The sequence below is a fragment of the Chiloscyllium plagiosum genome, unplaced genomic scaffold (assembly GCF_037043375.1).
Source record: "Chiloscyllium plagiosum isolate Xiang-an unplaced genomic scaffold, Cpla_swu_hap1 HiC_scaffold_25, whole genome shotgun sequence".
NCBI lineage: Eukaryota > Metazoa > Chordata > Chondrichthyes > Orectolobiformes > Hemiscylliidae > Chiloscyllium > Chiloscyllium plagiosum.
In genome coordinates this window covers 44,410,466-44,432,687 of record NW_028270163.1, presented here as the reverse complement: position 1 = coordinate 44,432,687, position 22,222 = coordinate 44,410,466, and the positions used below count along the sequence as shown (strand labels likewise).

The 22,222-nt window shown below is 40.0% G+C and overlaps 1 protein-coding gene and 1 long non-coding RNA gene across 15 annotated transcripts in view; one reads left to right on the top strand and one right to left on the bottom strand.

The window, feature by feature from the left end:
* LOC122562210 (inward rectifier potassium channel 16-like) overlaps window positions 1–22,154 on the top strand; it is a 137,203-nt gene extending 115,049 nt beyond the window's left edge. For all 12 annotated transcript variants that reach the window (XM_043714904.2, XM_043714899.2, XM_043714905.2 and 9 more), the window contains one exon: window positions 12,638–22,154. In XM_043714904.2, the coding sequence (XP_043570839.1) occupies window positions 12,767–13,984 (1,218 nt within the window). In that variant the 5' untranslated portion in view covers window positions 12,638–12,766 and the 3' untranslated portion in view covers window positions 13,985–22,154. The remainder of the gene's footprint in view (window positions 1–12,637) is intronic.
* LOC148145331 (uncharacterized) overlaps window positions 1–22,222 on the bottom strand; it is a 205,874-nt gene that overhangs the window by 165,126 nt on the left and 18,526 nt on the right. The window lies entirely within an intron of this gene.

The following is a 22,222-nucleotide window of genomic DNA, read 5'->3' as shown; positions in this document are numbered from 1 at the left end:
TCCGAGGAGCAGGACAATCGACGTTTCAGAGAGGAGCCCTTTATCAGAAATCACCATTCCTGCCTGAAACGTCAATTTTCGTGCTCCTCGGATGCTGCCTGACCTGCTGTGCTTTTCTAGCACCACTCTAATCTTGACTCTGATCTCCAGCATCTGCAGTCCTCATTTTTGCCTCTCTGTGTAAAGAACCTACCTCTGACATCTCCCCTAAACCTTCCTCCAATCACCTTAAAATTATGTCCCGTCATGATAGACATTTCAGCTGTGAGAAGAAGTCTCTGGCTATCCACTCATCCTTTGCCTCACAACTTCTTGTACACCTCTATCAAGTCACCTCTCATCCTTTTTCGCTCCAACGAGAAAAACCCTAGCTCTCACTACCTTTCGTCATAAAGTATGCCCTCCAGTCCAGGCAGCATCCTGGTAAATCTCCTCTGCACCCTCTTGAAAGCTTCCATATCTTTCTTATAATGAGGTGACCAGAACTGAACATAATATTCCAAGTGTGGTCTAACCAGGGCTCTATAGAGCTGCAGCATAACTTCATAGCTCTTAAACTCAATCCCCCTGCTAATGAATGCCAACAACACCATATGCCTTCTGAATAACCATATCAACTTGGTTGGCAAATTTGAGAGATCGATGGACATGGATCCCAAGATCCCTCTGTTCCTCCTGCCATTAACTCTGTATTCTGCATTCAAATTCGACCTTCCAAAATGAATCACTTCACACTTTTCCAGGTTGAACTCTGTCTGCCACTTATCAGCCCAGCTCTGCATTCTGTCAATGTCCCATTGCAACGTACAACAGCCATCCACACTATCCACAAATTCACAACCTCTGTGTCATCAGCGAATTTATTAACGCACCCTTCCACTTCCTCATAATTTATGAAAATCACAAATAGCAGAGGTCCCAGATCCTTGCAGAATACCACTGGTCATCAAGCTCCAGGTTGAATACTTTTCATATACTACCACCCTCTAAGTTCTATGGGCAAGCCAATTCTGTATCCAGAGAGCCAAATTTCCCAGTATCCCATGCCTCCTTACTTTCTGAGTAAGCCTACCATGGGGAACCTTATCAAATGCCTACTACATCGACTGTTCGACCTTCAAAGAATTCAATAAGGCTCGTAAGGCATGACCTGCCCCGCATAAAGCCATGCTGTCTATCTCTAATCAAAGTATACTTTTCCAAATAATCATAAATCCTGTCTCTCAGAATCCTCTCCAATAATTTGCCCAACACTGATGTAAGACTGACTGGTCTATCATTCCCAGAGTTATCCCTATTTCCTTTCTTGAACAAAGGAATAACATTTGCCACCCTCCAACCATCTGGTATTCCTACAGTGGACAGTGAAGACAGAAAGATCATCACCAAAGGCGCAGCAATCTCTTCCCTTGCTTCCCGTAGTAACCTTGGATAGATCTCATCTGGCCCAGGGGTCTTATTTATCTTCATGTTTTTCAAAATTTCCAGCATATCCTCCTTCTTAACATTCACCTGTTTGAGTGTATCTGCCTGTTTCACTCTGTCCTCACCAATGACAAGCTCCCTCTCGCTAGTAAATATGGAAGCAAAGTATTCATTAAGGACCTCCCCTACCTCCTCCAACTCCAGGCACAAGTTGCTTCCGCTATCCCTGATCAGTCCTACCCCCACTTTAGCCATCCTCTTTGTCCTCGTATAAGTGTAGAACACCTTGTGGTTTTCCTTAATCCTACCTACTGAGGCTTTTTCATGCTCCTTTCTAGCTCTCCTAAGTTCATTCTTCAATTCCTTCCTGGCTACCTTGCAACCCTTTACAGCCCTGTCTTATCCTTGCTTCCTGAACCTTACATAAGCTTCCTTCTTCCTCTTGACTAGTTGTTTCACATCCCTGTCATCCAAGGTTCCTTCACCCTCCCATCCCTTCCTTGCCTCAGTGGGACAAACCTATCCAGCACTCACAGCAAGTGCTCCCTAAACAACCTCCACATTTCTGCATTTCCCTGAGAACATCTGTTCTCAATTTATGCTCAACAGTTCCTGCCTAATAGCATTGTAATTCCCCCTCCCCAACTTAAATACTTTCCCATACCGTCTGCTCCTATCCCTCCCCATGACTACAATAAAGGTCAAGGAGTTGTGATCACTACCACTGAAATGCTCTCCCACTGAGAGATCTGACACCTGACCTGGTTCGTTGCCAAATATGGCCTCCCCTCTAGTCAGCTTACCTAAGTATTGAGTTAGGAATCCTTCCTGGAAACACATAACAAAATCTGCTGCATCCAAACTATTTGCACTAAGGAGGTTCCAATCAATATTAGGGAAGTTGATGTCACCCATGACAACAGCCCTGTTACTTCTGCACTTTTCCAAAATCTGCCTCCCAATCTGCTCCTCTGTGTCTCTGTTGCTATTGGAGGTCTATTGAAAACTCCCAATATGGTGACTGCTCCTTTCCTGTTTCTGAATTCCACCCATCCTGGCTCAGTAGACAACCCCCACCCCGGTGACCTCCCTTTCAGCAGTTATGATACCATCCCTGATCAGCACGGCACTCCCCCCCACCACCTCTATTACCTCTGTCCCTATTGATACAAAGATATAAAGACAGGGGGAAGTGAGGCCATGTGAAAACTAGTGTGAGAGATTTAAAATCAAGGCATTGGCAGAATGGGAATCAATTTAACTGAGATAATCCAGTGTTAATGGTTTAAATTGGTTTTAGTGCCAATATTCTACAGAAATAACATTCTGTACATTCTTTGTACGTGGACTGTTTGAGAGAATTAGAGAAACATGCAAAGCTGCACTGAATCCCTTGGAATGAATCTTACCATAAATCAGCAAAGTGTCAATTTTGGCATGTTTCATAGAGGCTTTTTCTCCACAGGTGCCAGTGAGTTATCTCATTTTACCTTCTCTGACCTGCACCGTGCCCTTGTGGCATTCCCGTTCTTTATAATCTCCCACTTCCTGTAAGTGGAAGCACTTTGTGGGCGGCACGGTGGCACAGTGGCACGGTGGCACAGTGGTTAGCACTGTTGCCTCACAGCGCTTGAGACCCGGGTTCAATTCCCGCCTCAGGCGACTGACTGTGTGGAGTTTGCACATTCTCCCCGTGTCTGCGTTGGTTTCCTCCGGGTGCTCCAGTTTCCTCCCACAGTCCAAAGATGTGCAGGTCAGGTGAATTGGCCATGCTAAATTGCCCATAGTGTTAGGTAAGGTGTAAATGTAGGGGTATGGGTGGGTTGCGCTTCGGCGGGGCGGTGTGGACTTGTTGGGCCGAAGGGCCTGTTTCCACACTGTAAGTAATCTAATCAGTAATCTAATCTAATCACTCTCCACTACCACGATCACCTGGGATTGCTGTGGCCAGTGCCATCTTCAAAGCCCAGTCGTGCACCCAGCCAAGTGCTGGCAGTCTGCAGCTGCCCTGCACAGTTGCTGCTAATTGTCCTGGATATCTCGGAAGGAGGGAAATTGCAACTCTGCTTTGCATTGAGGACTTGGAGGTCCTGGTGGATGGCACATGCATACAGTTACTATCCATGGAATATACTCTGAGATGTTGGTGCCCAGTTTCCAGGATGCAGGATTGGAGCATCAAATAATGTGTTGGAGTTGCTACGTTATGGGACCTTTTGCCCTCAAAGTTGGGATTGCCCAACATTTTCACCAATGAGAACATTGTTCAGTGGCTGTGTAGATTATGCCACTTGCTTCCATTGTCTAAAGTAGCAATAAAGTAATGCCAATTGGCCTCTTAATTGAGGCCACAACCAAAAGTGCAGTCATCAAAGGGTTAATAGACCATCTATATTCAGCAGGTTGGTTCTCTCTGGAAAAGTAGCACCTATGCTATTAAAGCTCCGTCTGATCCCATCAGCACCATCACCCCATCCTTTCTACTCTTTTTAATGACTTCAAAAAGAACAACTTTTGAATGTGCCTCTCGTGCTAAAGAATGCTGGAAAACCAGTCTTTCCTCCAAAATATTTATGTATCTGTCATTTGCAAATGTCCAATGATTGAATGAATGCTGAAGGCTTTGAATGGCTTAAGTGCATTCATAAGAATACAATTCTGCAAAAGAAATATTTTAAATATCATACTGTTGTCTCATTCCCCCATCCTATCGTGAATAAAGCTGCTTCTCATTAGAGCAATAAAATCATTTCAGAGTCATGCTGCATAAAATATTTCTTGCACTTACATTTTGCACCTTTCAGTTTATTTTACTGGCTGAATGAAGACAATCAAAGTTTTGAATTCCATGTTATTGGGCTTCAAGCCCAATTTCTTCCCTTCTATTTTAAGTTTACATTCACACGATAATCTCTCGGGATAAATTGTTCAAATGCATTTCATGCAGTTGGAGTGGGATCTTCAGGTACATTGAGTTTCTGTTTTGAGACTGTTTATTTGGTGGACCCAGCAGAGGTGAGGAATCTAGCTTCACTCTTGTAACTGGAGATGCTGTCAAATGCTGATGGGATCAGATGGAGCTTTATTCGTGGTTTGGCTCCGCATAGAATTTCTCATTAAGATAAATGGTGTTGAACTGGGCAGGAATCTGCCTGAAGGAAATTAGAATGTGCATAATTTCACAAAACATTCCAATGGTGGTCCACTGTCATAAAGAAGTTCTTTTACAATGAGCTAAAAATTCCTGCATGCAAATGCAGACTGAACTTCATGACTCAGATCCCTATATGGCAACAGTAGCAAAGAGTCCACTATTATCTTCACAGAAATAAAAGTTGGAAATCTATCTAGAAAAATGCTAAAAGCAGCTTCATTTTCCATGGCAACTGCAATAAGTCACTGATTTTTTTTTTCTCTCTGGCCCAACTGTAAGTGGTCCAAATTTGGATTCAGCTTTAGCTTGTCCCATTAAGAATGAATTGCAACATGCTGGCAAATTGGGATAAAAATTGTCTCCTGCCAGTCCATGTCAGTATCAGCCACATCCTTCAATATCTTTCCTGTCATCACCATGCGTACAATAACAAAAAAGAAATATTTAACATTATATTGTTGTATAGTGCTAGTAGCTGGCTCTTGGCAGATAAGCAATGGAAATAGTGGTGACTGACTGGCTGCATACTTCTTCTCTGACAAACTGGACAATTGTTTGTTTTCAGTTGGTGTCCTGTGCCTTTCAAGTTCCCATTACCTGGGGGAGTTTCTGCATGCATTTGCCTCATGATGTGGTGGCAGGAATGCAAAAAACAATACATAGAAACTTCCCTTCGTTCTTCTCTGATGCAGTCCCTCAGGAGTGAAGGTGACCAGCTCCCATCTGAGGTTGTGAGGTGGTTCTGATGCTCAATCTGCAGACGCTACCTCAAGCCAGCTATCACGTGCTTGCATCCTTGTATGGGTGTGTTGTCACAGGTTTGCAAGCTCCCTCCAACATCCCAACTTCGCACACTCCCTGTGAAGAATCTTGATGTGTTTGCTGCCTTCCTGAATACACCTTCTGCATTCTGATCGGTCACAAGCCAGGAACATCCATGAACTGGCAGCAACCTTTTAGAGATCTCTTCTACGTGTCCCTTGAACTGTTTTCTCTTCCTGGATGTATTTGGGCCTATCCAAGCTCAAAATAGAGCAGTTCATTTTGGAGATTGTTGCCAGGCAGGCAAACGACATATCCGCCCAACAAAGTTGGTTTTGACTCATTAGCTCCTCAAAGCTGGGTGGGTTGGTCTGTGAGGATACTCTGCCGATGGCATTTCATACCACTGGACTTGGAGGACCCTGCAAAAGCACAACAAGGGCACATCCTGACTGCTTTCAGAAATTTGCTGTAATTTGTCCCAGTCTCTGAAGCACAGGGGAGCATGGGAATCAGTGCTGCCTGGTAAACCATGATATAGTTTTGTGTTTGAGATCCTGATTCTCAAATATTCTTGCCCTCAGTTGACTGAAGGCAAATCTTGCACATTGTAAGGGATAATTAATTGTCATCTCAAGTAAGATCCCAAAATATGAAAGATGTTTCACATTTTTCAGGAACTTGCCTGGACTTAGTAGGACTTCAGGATCTAATAAAGTCACAGCATCATAGAGATGTACAGCATGGAAACAGACCCTTCAGTCCAACTCGTCCATGCCAACTAGATATCCTAACCTAATCTCGTTCCGTTTGCCAGTACTTGGCCCATATCCCTCTGAACCTTCCTATTCTTATAGCCATCCAGATCCCTTTTAAATGTTGTAATTGTACCAGCCTCCAACACTTCCTTGGCAGCTCATTCCATGCACGCACCACCCTCTGTGTGAAAAAATTGCCTCTTAGGTTTTTACATTTTTCTCCTCTCATCCTAAACCTATGCCCTCTAGTTCTGCACTCCCCTATTCCAGGGAAAAGACCTTGTCTATTTATTCTATCCATGCCCCCCATGATTTTATAAACCCCTACAAGGTCACCCCTCAGCTTCCGACACACCTGGGAAAACAGCCCCAGCCTATTAAGCCTTTTCCTAAAGCTCAAATCCTCCAAGCCTGGCAACATCCATTTCCACACTGTAGGGAATCTAATCTAAATCTTTTCTGAACCTTTTCAAGTTTGACAACATCCTTACGAGAGGCAGGAGAACAGGATTGCATGCAATATTCTAATCAATGTCCTGTACAGCCGCAATATGACCTCAAAACTCATGTACTCAATACACTGACCAATAAAGGAAAGTATACCAAACACCTTCTTCACTATCACTATCGATCTGCGACTCCACTTTCAGCAAACTGTGAACCTGCACTCCAAGGTCTCCTTGTTCAGTAACACGCTCCAGGATCTTACCATTAAGTGTATAAGTCCTGCCCTGATTTACTTTTTCCAAAATGCAGCATCTCACATTTATCTAAGTTAAACTCCATCTGCCACTCCTCAGTCCATTGGCCCATCTGATCAAGATCCCATTGTACTCTGAGGTAACCTTCTTCACTGTCCACTACACCTCCAATTTTGGTGTCATCTGCAAACTTACTAACTATACCTCCTATGTTCACATCCAAATCATTTATATGAAAAATAGTGGACCCAGCACTGACCCTTGTGGCACACCACTGCTTACAAGCATCCATTCTGAAAAGCAACCCTTCCCCGTAACCGTCTGTCTTCTACCTTTTCATGTTGTTGTTACAAATTTAAAGATTGATAGGTTTTGGGATTTTTGTTTTATTTAGTGTCAAATGTAGGAATGAAAATGATCATGTGACCTGCTTTGAATCCTCCTGACATCACGCTTGGTACGTTGATGTTAAAGATCAAAGGATGAGGGAGCTGTACCTGGGAAGGAGCTCTGAGATGTTCATAGCTGTAAACAATAGTCTAAACAACTGTTCCAACAATGGGTGCTCTGTTGGTGTTAATGTTGAAGGGAAGTGTTACAAATATCAGGTTTTGCAGATGGTCATACTTTAAACAGTCTATTTAATTCCAAATTAGAATTATGTTGGATGTGTCAAGGATAACTAATAAACATTTCTACCTTGATCTGAAGTTGATGTGATTCATGTTGGCTTGGAGATGGATTTTGAGAAGGGTATCATCCACAGGAAGTCAATCTAGGACCAGGGTACAGGTTTTCCTAATGGCATCACCGAACCTCAGAGAGGGACAATTTTCAAGGATTAAAGGATGAAGCAAAGCAAAGGGATCGAGACAGTAAACCTCTGGTTCATCATGCAGAAAGCAGATGGAAGTTTGTGCTTATACTGTTGAAGCCAAGTTTGTGAGTATTTCAAGGAGGCTGGCAGATTCACCTTGACTTGGCTAGAGGCAAAAATCTTTAATTTGCCCTCATTATGAAAGTTAATAGTTATGTGGTATTTATTACTGAAACTACCTTTTGATCCAAAACTCAATATTAATGGATTCTAAATTCCCCAGATGTCATAAGGGGATTTTAATTCATACTATTATTGCAGGTCTCTGAATTTCCAATAACTCTGCTACTTTTCCCTGATAATTTCTCAATTAAACTTACACACAGTTTTTTGGTCAAACATCAATGTGATATTATCCATAAGACCATTGCTGCACACACGGCACAACTTTTACGTTTGACAATTGTAGCAAATAAATTACGTTATGTCCTTAGTGTGCTAAGTATATTTCCTCACAGCTTGTTTTAAGAATTAAATAGAGGAAGTAAATCCATTTATGCATCAAATATGCTTTTTCTGGGGATTAACATAATTTGCCTCAAAGGAAGGAACTTATAAATGAAGTCCAAATTATGAGACAATTAATTTCGAAACACTTGCAAAATGTTCAACATGCTTGTGACGTAAATGTAAAACTGATGCTACAAAGATGTTTAAAATGTGAAGCAGACCTGAATGGTGTAAACACTGAAAATTGAGATCTTTTTATCGCAGAATCATACAATTGTGCAATGATATAGCACAGAAGGAGGTCATTTGGCTTAACATGCCTTAATGGCAGATCTTTCCTTTTAACAGGAAAACTTTGCAGTAATATAGTGCCTTTCATCTCCTCAGTCTGTCACAAATAACTTTGTAGTCAATTGATTATACTTTGAAGGGTAATCACTGTTTCACACACAAAAGATCTCAGAAAGACTAAATGAGGTGAACGATTATGGAATTTATTTTGGTGAGGTTAAATAATGGATGAATGTTGACCAGAAGTAGACCCTGTGTTATTTGAATAGTCTCATGAGAACAATTCGATCCATCTCCTGAGGCAGGTCAAACACTAGAAATTACATGTGGTTACAAAATAGAGCTTCTATTATGATTCCAGCTGATGGTAATATTGAATAAGTCAGATTCCAGAATTGAAATCTGGCTTGATAGGGCAAAACATTAATTACTTTTCAGTTTGGTTACCATTGTGGTTGGTCACGAAACATATTCTCAAGAGGCTGCCAATGTACTTTTAACAAAAGAACATAGTTTTATGACACAAAAGAACAAAAAAAATGACCATTTGAAAAGATCTTATCATCACCAGCAAAGGATAGATTCAATCTTTTATCCCAGCGATATCCTTTAGAGAATTCAACCCCATTTTACTCCAATCTTCATTTTAAAACTTGTTTTTACTATTACCATTAAACACTAACTTTGAACATGTTGAGGCTGATCAACAGCACATCTGCTGGTATGGACCTTATGTGCTGAACTTAAGCTGTTTGTGACCTCTGGCCTCTCCATCAGTCTCTGGTTACATTTTAGCAATTATCTCATGAGGTAGCTTGGCTGGTCATTTCGATTAAGTCATATGATTTTGAGAAAAGCTGACAAAAATACGAGTTTCTAACTCGGCAAATAAAAATCTCATTTTCACAGGATGGGGAACCAAAAGCTTATTTACTTCCAATTTAGAACTTAGCAAATAATACTGATAGATTATAAGTCTTCACCATATGTCTGCCAATACAATGTAGCTCAACACTACATTCTAAGTGTTGGATTTTGACCTTAACTCCTGGTTTGCACCCTGAACTCTCAACCCACCATCTTAGAATGAAAACACTAGAAATTACATCTGTCTATTATCTTTAAAAATAGTCTCCTTTACACCATAGAAAATTAATATGAATTATAACTCTTTTACAATTTGTATTGTTTCATCATTCAGATTTAAAAACATATTTGTAAATACAGTTCTGCTATTAGAGGATTTGGTTTATAAGGAGAGGTTGGATAGATTGGGACTTTTTTACTGGACACTTGGAGACTGACAGGTGACCTTACTGAGATTTATAAAAACATAAGGGGCATGGATAAGGTGACTAATCAACGTCTTTTTGGGCAATTTTTTCACACAGAGGATTGGTTTGGTTTGATTTGATTTGATTTGATTTGATTTATTGCTATCACGTGTACTGGGATACTTGAGAACATTAAAGAAATCCCTTCAAACATCTGATAACCGCAGGGAGAAGAAAGCTTTTCTTGAATCTGTTCATACATGCTTACAAGCCTTTATATCTTTGTCTAATGGAAGAGGGTGAAAAAGAGTATAACTGGGCTGGGCAGTGTCTTTGATTATGTTGCTTGCTTTCCCGATGCAATAGAAAGTGTAGATGAAGTCAATGGATGGGAGGCTGGTTTGCTTGTTGGATTGAGCTGTGATCACGACTGTACAATCTTGGGAAGAGCAGTTGCCATACCGCGCTCTGATGCATCTCGATAGGATGCTTTCGATGATGTATCCATAAATAGTTGTAAGAGCCTTTACGGATATGCTGAATTTCCTTAGCCACCTGAGGAAGTAGAGACATTGTTGCGCTTTCTTGACCGTAGTGTCAAGTGGATGGACCAGGTCAGATTGTTGGTGATCATCACTCCCAGAAACTTGATGCTCTCAACCATCTCCACCTCAGCTCCATTAATGCAGACAGGGGCGTAGCCTCCACTCTGCTCCCTGATGTCAATGACCAGCTCTTTCATTCTACTGACATTGATGGAAAGATTGTTGTCTTTACCCCATGCTGCTCAACACTCAATCTCTTCCCTATACTCCATCTTGTCGTTGTTTGAGATCTGGCCTACAATGGTGGTGTCTTCAGTAAACTTGTAAATGGGATTGGGACAGAATTTGGCCACACAGTTGTGAGTGTATAAGGAGTACAGTTGGGGGCTGAGGACTGTGGGATCGTGTTCAAATAACGACTGGAATCAGTGAGTGGCAAAAATAACCAGCAGCACAGCACAGTACAAGTTCAAGGTGACACTAGAATCCTGAAATACAGTTCTTTCAAGAGCCCCTTTATACACAGTTCTTACATATATTAAAATTCCATTACTATGATGGTACATTTTTTTATCTGTAGTACACAAAGGTTTGAAGAGCTTCTGTCCTGGGAGACATGAGATGGGTTAAAATTTGCTAAATGCAGGCTGCTACTTCTGATGGAATAACAGTGTCTGTCTGGTCTGCTTACATAATTAAGAGGTTTTACTCCTTTTGTTTTTTTAGTTAGTAAATGTTAGTAAAAATACTAGGCCTATATGCCCTAAATAAGTTAGAAATTGTACCTGTACCTAATTAAAAAAAGGATATTAAAATGACTACTGCAACGGATTGTGAGATTTATTTACTATTTGCTGATGTGAGTTTCATCCCTTCATGCAATTTCATGGAAGTGCTATTTTGTCAATTAGTTTCTTAAAGGGATAATGGCCCAGTTAAAAAAGTATTTAACAGGTACTTACTAATTGGGGAATCTATTCAGGTCCAGAAAGTGGTTGGTAAGTGCTGATTAATATTATAATGTTTTGTGGAGACTTGATGGGGATGGTATTGTCTGCTACACTTATTCAGAGGTAAATACTGCATGTAGTAAGGGCTGATAAGTTGTGAAAATGCAGTAATGGGCTTGAAAGGATTGTTTTGATTAGAAAGGATTGTTTTAGATTTGGTAGTAAAATATGCTATAGAACTGCAGCTTTATGAATGAATGAATGAATGAAACTGTGTTACAGTAGGGAATTATGAATGAATGAAACAGGAATGCAGAGTTTGCTTGTGAGTGGGTTAGTAAAGGAGTTATGAATGAATGAAACAGGAATGCAGGGTTTGCTTGTGAGTGGGTTAGTAAAGGAGTTATGAATGAATGAACGGGAACCCACTATTAATGGGGGAAAGTGAGCTGAAGCTGGAGATCAGAGTTGAAGAGTGTGGTACTGGAAAAGCACAGCAGGTTAGGCAGCATTCGAGGAGCAGGAGAGTCGACGTTTCAAACATAAGCTCTTTATCATGAAGCTTATGCTTTATCCTGATGAAGAAACGTCAATTCTCCTGTTCCTCATATGCTGCCTGACTGGCTGTGCTTTTCCAGCACCACACTCTTCAACCCGGTATTAATGGACCTTGTGAGCTGGTGAGTGAGTTAATAAAGGAAACCTAAAACACAATATCTCACAGTATGCAGCCTTGCATGGCATCAATGTTGAGGATTAAGGTGGAGGAAGTGTTGTTGAGCTACCTGAAAAAGTGGTAGGGGCAAGAACAATTACAACATTTAAAAGACATTTGGACAGGGATATGAATAGGAAAGGTTTAGAGGGACATGGATCAAATGCAGATAAGTGTGACTAGTTCAGTTTAGGATACCTGTTTAAAATCACACACACCAGGCATTAGTCCAACAGGTTTAATTGGAAGCACTAGCTTTCAGAGGGCTGCTCCTTCATCAGACAACTATCTGATGAAGGAGCAGCGCTCCGAAAGCTAGTGCTTCCAATTAAACCTGTTGGACAATAACCTGGTGTTGTGTGATCTTAAACTTTGTACACACCAGTCACCAGCATCTCCAAATTAGGAAACATGGTTGGCACGGATGAGTTAGACCAAAGGTTCTGTTTCTATGGTGTATGACTTTATGCCCGAAGGGTTTATGCCCAAAACGTCGATTCTCCTGTTCATTGGATGCTGCCTGACCTGCTGCGCTTTTCCAGCAACACATTTTCAGATCTGATCTCCAGCATCTGCAGTCCTCACTTTCTCCTCGAAGATTTATACAACATTTGCCAATATTGCTATTCTCCCATATCCTGTGGAAGGAGTTTTGTGATATTGGACACTGTGGAATTCTGTCAAAATCAATGTTTGTAGTGTGTTAAACTGACATTTATTATCTTGTTCCTCTAGGCCTATATGATTACAACAAGAGACATTTACCTCCTTGGACAAGTTAATTAGTAGAATCAAGCTCCCTGAAGATAACTTTCAAGCAGCTCTGAGCAAGTCAGAACATCAACAATAACAGAAGGGTTGAAAATGAATTTCATCAATTTAAATTATCAAACTGTGAGTTCTGAAGATGATCATAGGAAGTTTCTAAAAAATGGTTGCTACATACAAGTCAACAAAAGACGATACAGAAAACGGTTTCTCCGCAAAGATGGGAACTGCAACATCCATTTTAAACGTGCATTTGGCGAATGGGAAAGTTACTTTTCTGACATTTTCACAACACTCATAGATCTCAAATGGAGACAAATGTTTCTGATCTTCTCCTTGTCCTATATATTGTCATGGCTCTTTTTCGGTTTTGTTTATTGGATCACAGCGGTTGCCCATGGAGATTTGCAGATTGAAGAAGAAAATCATGTGCCCTGTGTTGTTGAAGTTCACAGCTTCACTGCTGCTTTCCTATTCTCTATTGAAACGCAAACAACTATTGGCTATGGATCTCGCTGTGTGACAGAAGAGTGCCCTTTTGCTGTTTCCATGGTGACTTTCCAATCAGTGATAAGTTGTTTAATTAACACCTTTATCATTGGTGTTGTAGTAGCCAAAATGTCTAAAGCCAGAAAGAGAGCTCAAACAATTAGGTTTAGTAATAATGCAGTGATAGCAGTAAGAAATGGGAAACTATGCATGATGTGGCGTATTGGAGATTTCCGTGAGAGTCATATCATTGAGGGTACTGTTAGAGCTCAATTACTCCAATTTAAGGAATACGACGACAATAAGCTGTCCATGGAATACCAGGACTTGTATATAGTCACGGGCAATATCATTCTCATTAGTCCTGTCACTATTGTACATGAAATCAATGAAAACAGTCCACTCTATGAGCTTAGTAAGAAAGACTTAGCTGAAGGTGACTTTGAAATCATAGTTACATTTGTCTATTCTGAGGACTCAACAGGTAATACTCATCAGTCTCGAAGTTCATACACTCCTCTGGAAATCTTATGGGGTCACCGCTTTAATGAAGTTCTCAAAGACAAGCCAAGTTACTATAAAGTTAACTATTCCCAGTTTCACAAAACTCAAGAAGTGACAACACCAGAATGCAGTGCCAAGGAATTGTATTCCACACCAGAACATAGCATCAATGTCCTCACGGTAGCTGGATTGGACAGTGAAGATGGAAAGTGTGAGAGCACAGTCATTCCAAATAGCAATGGAGAGAACGGTGAAGAACAATATGTGTACCCAAAGCCGGAATTTACATTCAGAAACCTCTCTATGGAGTCAGAACTATGATTCTTGCCTTACTATTGCTAGTGCCCTTTCTGAACACTGCACTGGGGTTCTTAACAGCAGTAAAATGGGGAAATAGTTATTAGGAATAGGGTGAATTGAAACAAATTGGCTACTGGCACTTTTGTAATTCTGATTTAAAGACATTCAGAAATGTGGATTAATGGATAAAGTCAGCAGCAGATAGAATGATTTCTAAACTCTTTTGTCATCCTCTATGTTAGTTTTAATGATGAATTCTTACAAATCAAACTATAACACTTCATCATTCTCTTAATTTTTCTTGCACAAAAGGCGAGGATGCAAGTGATCAAAACATTAAAAGATAGTTACTGTGAAAACAATGAACTTCAAATGTTTATTGCTGGCATTGTGGGCAATTCTCTCTCCACCTGGCACTTAGGCGGGTACACCTCACTGAGCAGCAGCACAAAGGAAACCTGACTAGCATTACTCAAAGTAATCAATCACTTTAGGTTAATGATGGATTGAATTGTACTGGCTCTTGTTGTGAGTTTAGAAGTGTTTTGTGGTTTCCAGAGTGTTTAAAGTTCCTGAAGACTACACCTAGTATGGCATGTGTTGAAGACCTTTGGCTTGACTTCAAAGATTCTCCACAAACCATTTGCTTCTCAGAAGAATAAACAGGAATGATGCAGAGCAGGACAAGTTGGAGGAGCATGGGGGTGAAAGGCTCTCAGCAGGGGGCAATATCCAGGTGGGGTATTCAAGGGACAATTCTCCTATCTGAACCTCAGTGAGGAACAGTGTGTCCCAATTCTCTGCTTCACTAAGGAAGTCCTTTCTAAAATCTGCTGCCTGCTACAGCCTCAACTACAAACTCATAGGCAAGCAACAATGTCACTTTGAAAGTGACTACTGCTATGAATTTCTATACATTTGACTCCTTTGTGGCTGGAGCCATAGGTATATTCAATCATGGAATCCCTACAGTGTGGAAACAGGCCCTTTGGCCCAACAAGTCCACACCGACCCTCCAAATAGTAACCCAGCCCGACCCATTCCCCTATGTTCCTATACTTATCCTGACTAATGCACCTAACCTACACATCCCAGAACACTATGGGCAATTTAGCATGGCCAGTTCGCCTAACCTGCACATCTTTGGATTGTAGGAGGAAACCGGTGCATCCAGAGGAAACCCACAGAGACATGGGGAGAATGTGAAAACTCCACACAGAGAGTCACCCAGGTTAGGAATTGAACCTGGGTCCCTAGTGCTGTGAGGCAGCAGTGCTAACCACTGAGCTACTATGATGCCCCTAAATTTTGTTGGATAATAAAGGGATAGCAGAAGAAATGGAACAATACAAAGACATATTGAAGCCCACATTTAAATCTTGCTGTATTTACTGTGATACCGGGAAAAACACATTGAAACCAACAAATCACAATGTTAGCACATTAGGATGAATGAATTTCAGGCTGCGAGATGTAGTTGCTGAGAATGCAAGTATCTCATCTACTGTCCTTGCTTGGCTTTCAATATACTAAATATGGCTGTATATGTTCATTCAGTGGTGGGCCCTTCCCCTATCAATGCAAGCACATTCATCATTCAATTTGAAGGGATATTCCATTTTAAGTCAGAGTGCAGTGCAAAACCTTACCCGAAATGCAAGAACCAAGAAGAACTTTTCCTTACAACAGAAGTCCTAACATCAAATTTCTACAACTAAATCTACAACTAAGTCCTTAGTGTGCGATCTGAGACAGCTGAGGTGACATAATGAAGAGCACTAAATCATCTTCCAGACGGTCAATGGCGGTGGTGAACATAGATATATACATGCAAAACTGTGACTAATTTGCCAATCTCACACATGATGTTGGAACATGAGGTCGAAAACTCTACAGCGATATCTTGAGAAGTGCAGTACCTAATTTGGAGCCAAATCTGTTGCAGAATAGACAAAACTTTATCTACATTGAATTATGCTCTCCCTGACCTGGCAGTGTTGATGCTGACACAAGCTAATTGAAAAGTGGAAGAGAACTTCTTTCTCAATTGCAAATGAAACAGCATAAAATATATTTCAAATTTGCTTTAAATCCAATAGAGATGACTAATATCTTCTTGCATGTATTAATAGAATGTACAGTAAGAACAGATGATTTTGCAAAATTTTTCCATTTCATAACATGATGGCTAATAAATAATGAAGGCACTGATGACTTTCTTGTATTTTCCAGTGATAGATTACCTTGACTATTTTCCACACAATTAACAAGTTATAAGCAAGATGTAAGCATATTTGGCAAGATTTAGCTGGTGGTGTTCTTGCTATAATAGTTAAAAATGGACTATCAATATTCATCTTTCACAATCTGATTTTAATACCCAAGAAGTTTCATGAACTAAGATGAAGCACAAATAATTATGTAAAATAGTTGCCATGATCACCTGACTACAGATTGAGGCAAGTCCAGGAAAGCAATGTGGAATCAATGAGATCATCTGAACTGAAATTACTATTTTTACGTAAAATCGGCACTAGATCTATATCTCGTGCTATAATTCACTTTTGAATGATAATTTCACATATTGGGAGATGAAAAGCTTACTTGCCAGTTAGTCAGCTTTGGAAGACAATAGAGCTGGCCTCTGGAAATGACATTAAACTATGTTTTAGCAGCTCAGGAAAGAGAAGCAAAATGAACCTTGGAACAACAAGAAATGGAAATCTCCATTTCTCTCAGCATCTCTGAAGATAAAGTGAAAAAGCAAATTGGGAAAATAACCTTTCACCATGAACACCATGAAGATATCTTCAGACTTTGCCATTGATGAGGATACAAATCAACATTTAAACAACTGGGGTGTCAGATTAAAAATCTAATACTCTAGGACTCAAAGGACTCGCAAACTGTGTAGCCTTTATTCTTCCCATCTGCACCAGGCACTCTCTTTTTTAAAAATGGATTGACTGTTTATGTGTCTGTTTGATGTCACATTTTTTCTCTCCAGAAGAGTAGGTAATGCAACTCTTAATTCTTCTACTCAAGGAACACTTGTGATTGCCTCTCACTCGTTCACCACATTTTTAATTGGTATGTAATATAGTGAAATATTTAATAGAAATAAAAAAAATAATAGCTGACCAAGAAGGGATTAAAAAGAGGGGAGCCAAATCATCCTTCCTCACCTGGTCATAACAGTGAGCCAAATGAATCAGTGGTGGAACCTCCATTTCCTCCATAGTCAACATGATATGAAGGTAATCAGGTAGGTAGGAAAGTAAGTTGTAAAGAGGAAGTTACAAAGTGATATTGACAGGTTAAATGAGCAGACAACAATTTGGTAAATGGATTGTGACGTGAGAAAATATCAAATTTTCCATTTTGACAGAAAGAATAAAACAGAAGCATATTATTCAAGTTGTGAGAGTTTGGAGAGCTCTTAGATGCAGTAGGATCTGGGTGTCCTTGTGCATGTATCACAATAATTAATAGGCAGGTATAACAAGTAATTAGGAAAGCAATATAATTTTTTTTGTCTGTTACAAGGGAAATTGAATACAAAAGTAGAGAGGTTATACTTGAGTTATATCAGCACTGATAAGATCACATTTGGAGAACCCTACATACAGCATTGGTTTCCTTATTTGAGGAAGGATGCAAATACATTGGAAGAAATTCAGAAAAACGTAACTATCTAATGCTTGGGATGGATATGTTGTCTTATGAAGAAAGGTTGGACAGTCTAGACCTGTATCTACTGGAGTTTAGAAAAATATAAAATAACTTGTCTGAAACACCAAAGATCCTGATGGATTTTGACAAGATGGACTTGAAAAGAATGTTTCATCTGTGGGACAATCTACAACCAGGGGGTCACTGTTTTAAACTGAGGGGGCACCCTTTAAAACAGAGATGAGGAAAACTTTTTTCTCACAAAGGGTCCTAAGTCTTTAAGTCAGAGATAGATCAATTCTGGACAAGCAAGGAGGTAAAATCTTATTGAGGTTGGGCAGGAATGTACAGTAAACAAATCAGGCGTGATCTTATTTAACAGCAGAACAGGGACCAATTTGCAACCCTGGCTCCTAATTTGAGTTTTCATGTGTAACTATACTTTTAAAAAATGATTCAGAGTTTGAATAAGAACACTACTGAAGGTCGGGTTGAGTTTGAAAGTGTTAAGCAAAGGCTCCTGTTTTCAGCAGACATTTAGTGATGTCAATCAGACATTTCCAATCCAACCAAATCTTCGTTGAGCCTAATTTTCGTTCCTCACATTGGTCCCTATTCCCAAGGCTTTTTTCTTTTTTTACCAATTTGCTAAAACGCTGGGTTTTTTTCCCATGATTGTTCTGAAGTTTTCCATGAAAATGTTTTGCAAGCAGTCTCTCTCAAAATAAAATGTTGGAAAATTAGATTTTATCTTTAGCTTCACTAATGTGGCTTCAGTCAATTAATGTACTCATTCCTGGTATAGGCAAATTCAGATTGGAAACAACTTTTTGAAAATATATTATCCTGACCTGTTATGAAGAATGTAATTTATATCTCTCCACAACATGATGCCAAAGCTATGTGCAAAACATCTGTTCAACATTTTCTGTGAACTTGCTAAGCAACTAATATTCAAGTATAGATTTTTTGATCATTGAAATAAGAATGATGCTAAATTTTCCCTCCTAAATTGTAAATGATTTCTTATTCAAGGTGCTTTGAACAATGCAGATCTTGTACCTCCATCTGTAAATTAGTACAGTTGTTGAAATCTGTCATGTTCAAGGTGAGGGATAAATTTTGAAACTGTATGGATTCAAACATCATCAGAATGACAATGCTGAGGGTGCTGTTTATGGCCAGTTAGTGAGTGATCTCCAAACACAAGCTGCGTGTCTCAATATCACTATCTTTAAAAAGGCAGCCCAACAAGAATTACACAAGTTATTTAAAATGGAGCAAAGTCTGTGAAGGTGGGCAGAAAAACTAATCACAGGAAATGCTCAAATGTCTGCTGGTATTGACAAAGACAAAAGAACTATCGAACAAACACAATTACTTTATCAAAATCAAATCGAAAAATTAAACAACTCCAACAGTTTTGTGTCTTCAGTGGCAGTGGATTTTGTCCTGGAGATAGATATGATTCATACCAATACTCATAGAGTCATACAGATGTACAGCATGGAAACAGACCCTTCGGTCCAACCCGTCCACGCTGACCAGGTATCCCAACCCAATCTAGTCCCATCTGCCACCACCCAGCCCATATCCCTCCAAACCCTCCCTATTCATATACCCATCCAGTTGCCTCTTAAATGTTGCAATTGTACCAGCCTCCACCACTTCCTCTGGCAGCTCATTCCATACACTTACAACCCTCAGTGTGAAAAGGTTGTCCCTTAGGTCTCTTTTATATCTTTCCCCTCTCACCCTAAACCTATGCCCTTTAGTTCTGGACTCCCCGATTCCAGGGAAAAGGCTTTGTCTATTTATTCTATCCGTGCCCTCATAATTTTGTAAATCTCTATAAGGTCACCCTCAGCCTCCGACGCTCCAGGGAAAACAACCCCAGCCTGTTCAGCCTCTCCCTACAGCTCAAATCCTCCAACCCTGGTAACATTACTCAACATGGTTCTGGTGTGACTGAGATAGGGGCAATGTTTCTTTCCAGTAAACCTTGAAAGCCCATCTAAGCGGATGTGAGGAATTGAAGGAAGTGCAGTAAAAGCACAGGAGTTACCAGATGGCCTCGATAATGAAGAAGAGGAAAGCAAACACACATTGAAGAACCTGGTGTCAATCTGAGTCTGTGTTGGATTTCTCATGAGACTGATGAAAGACTATCAAGAAGTCTACTGCCAGATAGGAATTTTACTATCCATTGCAGAGCTTAAGATAATCTGAGAAATTTAATTGAGAAAAAAAAGACATACATTTTAAAAGGTGCTGGCAGGTGGTTTAAAAAAAGCCAATCCTGTTTCTGTAAGTATGAGTTGTTTGATTTTCTGAAAGAAAACCTGTAGCACTTCTAATTGCAGTAGGCTCCGAAGGGCAGAGGACTTGGAATTGTAAGGATGTCATAAATGGTACCATAGGTTGATAAGACTGATAAAAGCAAGTAAAGTACTTAGTATCATCTGAAGAGGTACAGAATACAAAAAAAACAAAAGGCAACAATGAACATTTATAACACTTGAAGTAGACTTCACTTAGAGTACTGTGTTTGAGTAACATGTTTCCAAAATTCTTGTTTGTGTCTTAATATTTTCCCATAACCTGGTCTCACCGAACAGGAGAAGTTTCTACAGCTTTATGGCCCTGTATGTATTTTTCATTCCTCTCACCCTGTTTTAATCCCTGCACCCTACTATACCAATGACAATCACTGAAAGTCCAACCTTAAGCATAAATGCCTTCTCAGAAGCCTCTCATTTCTAAAGCCAGAAAAATATTAACCTTAAACCCTGCTTCCACATCTGCATTTTACTCCTGTTCAATGCTTACCTTTGCTATCAGCTCTGTATGAATTTAAAAATCCCCGTTTCCTCATCAGGGGTGCGATAGACTTATAAAATATTGCCTTTTTGAAGTAAATGAACAGATATCTTTTTTGTGAAGTTGGGAGCTATGTAGATTTGTCACAGAGAAGTAGTAAGTGAGGTAGTACAATTGGTCTCAGAGACTCACATGAAGGAGCAGAAAAACTAGCCTGGGATTCCCAAGCCTAATCGCTGTCCAGTGAACTTTGGGAGGGCGGTGTACGTAACAGCAAGGATTGGATTGGGTTTGGATATGACCTTCCAATGGTCAAATAAAATCAAGCATGTAAACTTACTGCTCAGGCTAACAAAGCAAAAAGGACCAGTGGTTTAAGATGCCAGAGGATCACTAAGGGGAGTCAGATTTTTTATTTGAAGGAAAATCTTATAAATTGGTCTGATGTGAGAAATGCTAAAGAGTTAAATTGATATAGCACTACATGTCACAATGTTTCTGGACTTTGAGAGAACGTAAAATCGATTTCAGACAGAGTTGTATTAGGAATAAATATTTAAAGGAAAGAGAAAATATTTGTCAAGAGTTCTTGTTTCGTCCTTCTTCTTGTAGATTATAAAAATACTGAAATATCAGCAAACATTAGGATTTAAAGTCGAACACAAATCCTCTGGATGTATACCAAGAATATTTGGCACAGAATATAAATACTCAAGTTGCTTGCCTGAGATATTTGCAGAGATTCTTGAATCAAGTCGCAGGTGATCAGTGCAGACACAATATGAAAAAATTGCTGGAATTTGTTTTGACAGTTTACCAGCACCATTAATTTTTTTTCTGTTTGACCCCTTGAAACAATGCTTATTTTCATCAGGGCCAGTTTGGCTGCTTTTCAGGCAGTTACAGCAGGCTTGAGACAAGAAATGACTGAGATGTACCTGCCCTCTAAAGAAACAACACGACAGTCTACTAAAGACCTGTTATCAGCAGTTACAATCAAATGGAACAATCACTGACAAAGAAGAGACAACCCCCTCTCACAATGGAACTCTAAAGCACCACATATCCGATTGACAGCCTTGCCCAGCAGCAGACATTTTCCTACTCAACCTGCTCAGAGGTGTCATACATCCTTTGCTATAGATGGGACTAAAACCCAGGCCTCCAGGTTCAAAGGTAGGGACACTACAAGTGCACCACAATAGCACCCTTCCCTGGCAGCATATTTTCTAAGCAACCTGTTCAGAGGCATTATAACACACTTCTGGAGCAGGTGGGACTTGTATGTGGGTCTTCTAGCTCAGAGATGGGGCATTTAGCACTGCACCACAAAGCCCCCTTTTCCTGGTTCTTTTGCACGTTGGCATGTACATTGCAGGCATTGAAGTGTTAAATAGGTTAGAATCATTGCTTGACTATTTTCAACAGGTCGCCAACCCAATCGAGAAAGCATTCAAGTGACTGGGCCAGCTTTCCAGTCTCTGAGAGAAGAAACAATTTGTCAAGAATGATCCAGCTGTCATTGAAAATTAATTTTAAAATGAACTGATGATTACCTGTCTCCCTATGTGTTAGAGTGCAAACTGTGTTGCTTGAGTTTTGTTTGCAAAATATTTGCTTTTGATAGAGAAGGGAGCCAGGCTGCTGATTTTGTGATCATTGATTTGCTGCTGTCCTATAAATAAAAGATGAGTTAAGATTTTGTGATTCTCATTTCTGTTTATTTGAAACTGTTAATCACCTTAACATAAACATTGACTAAACTAT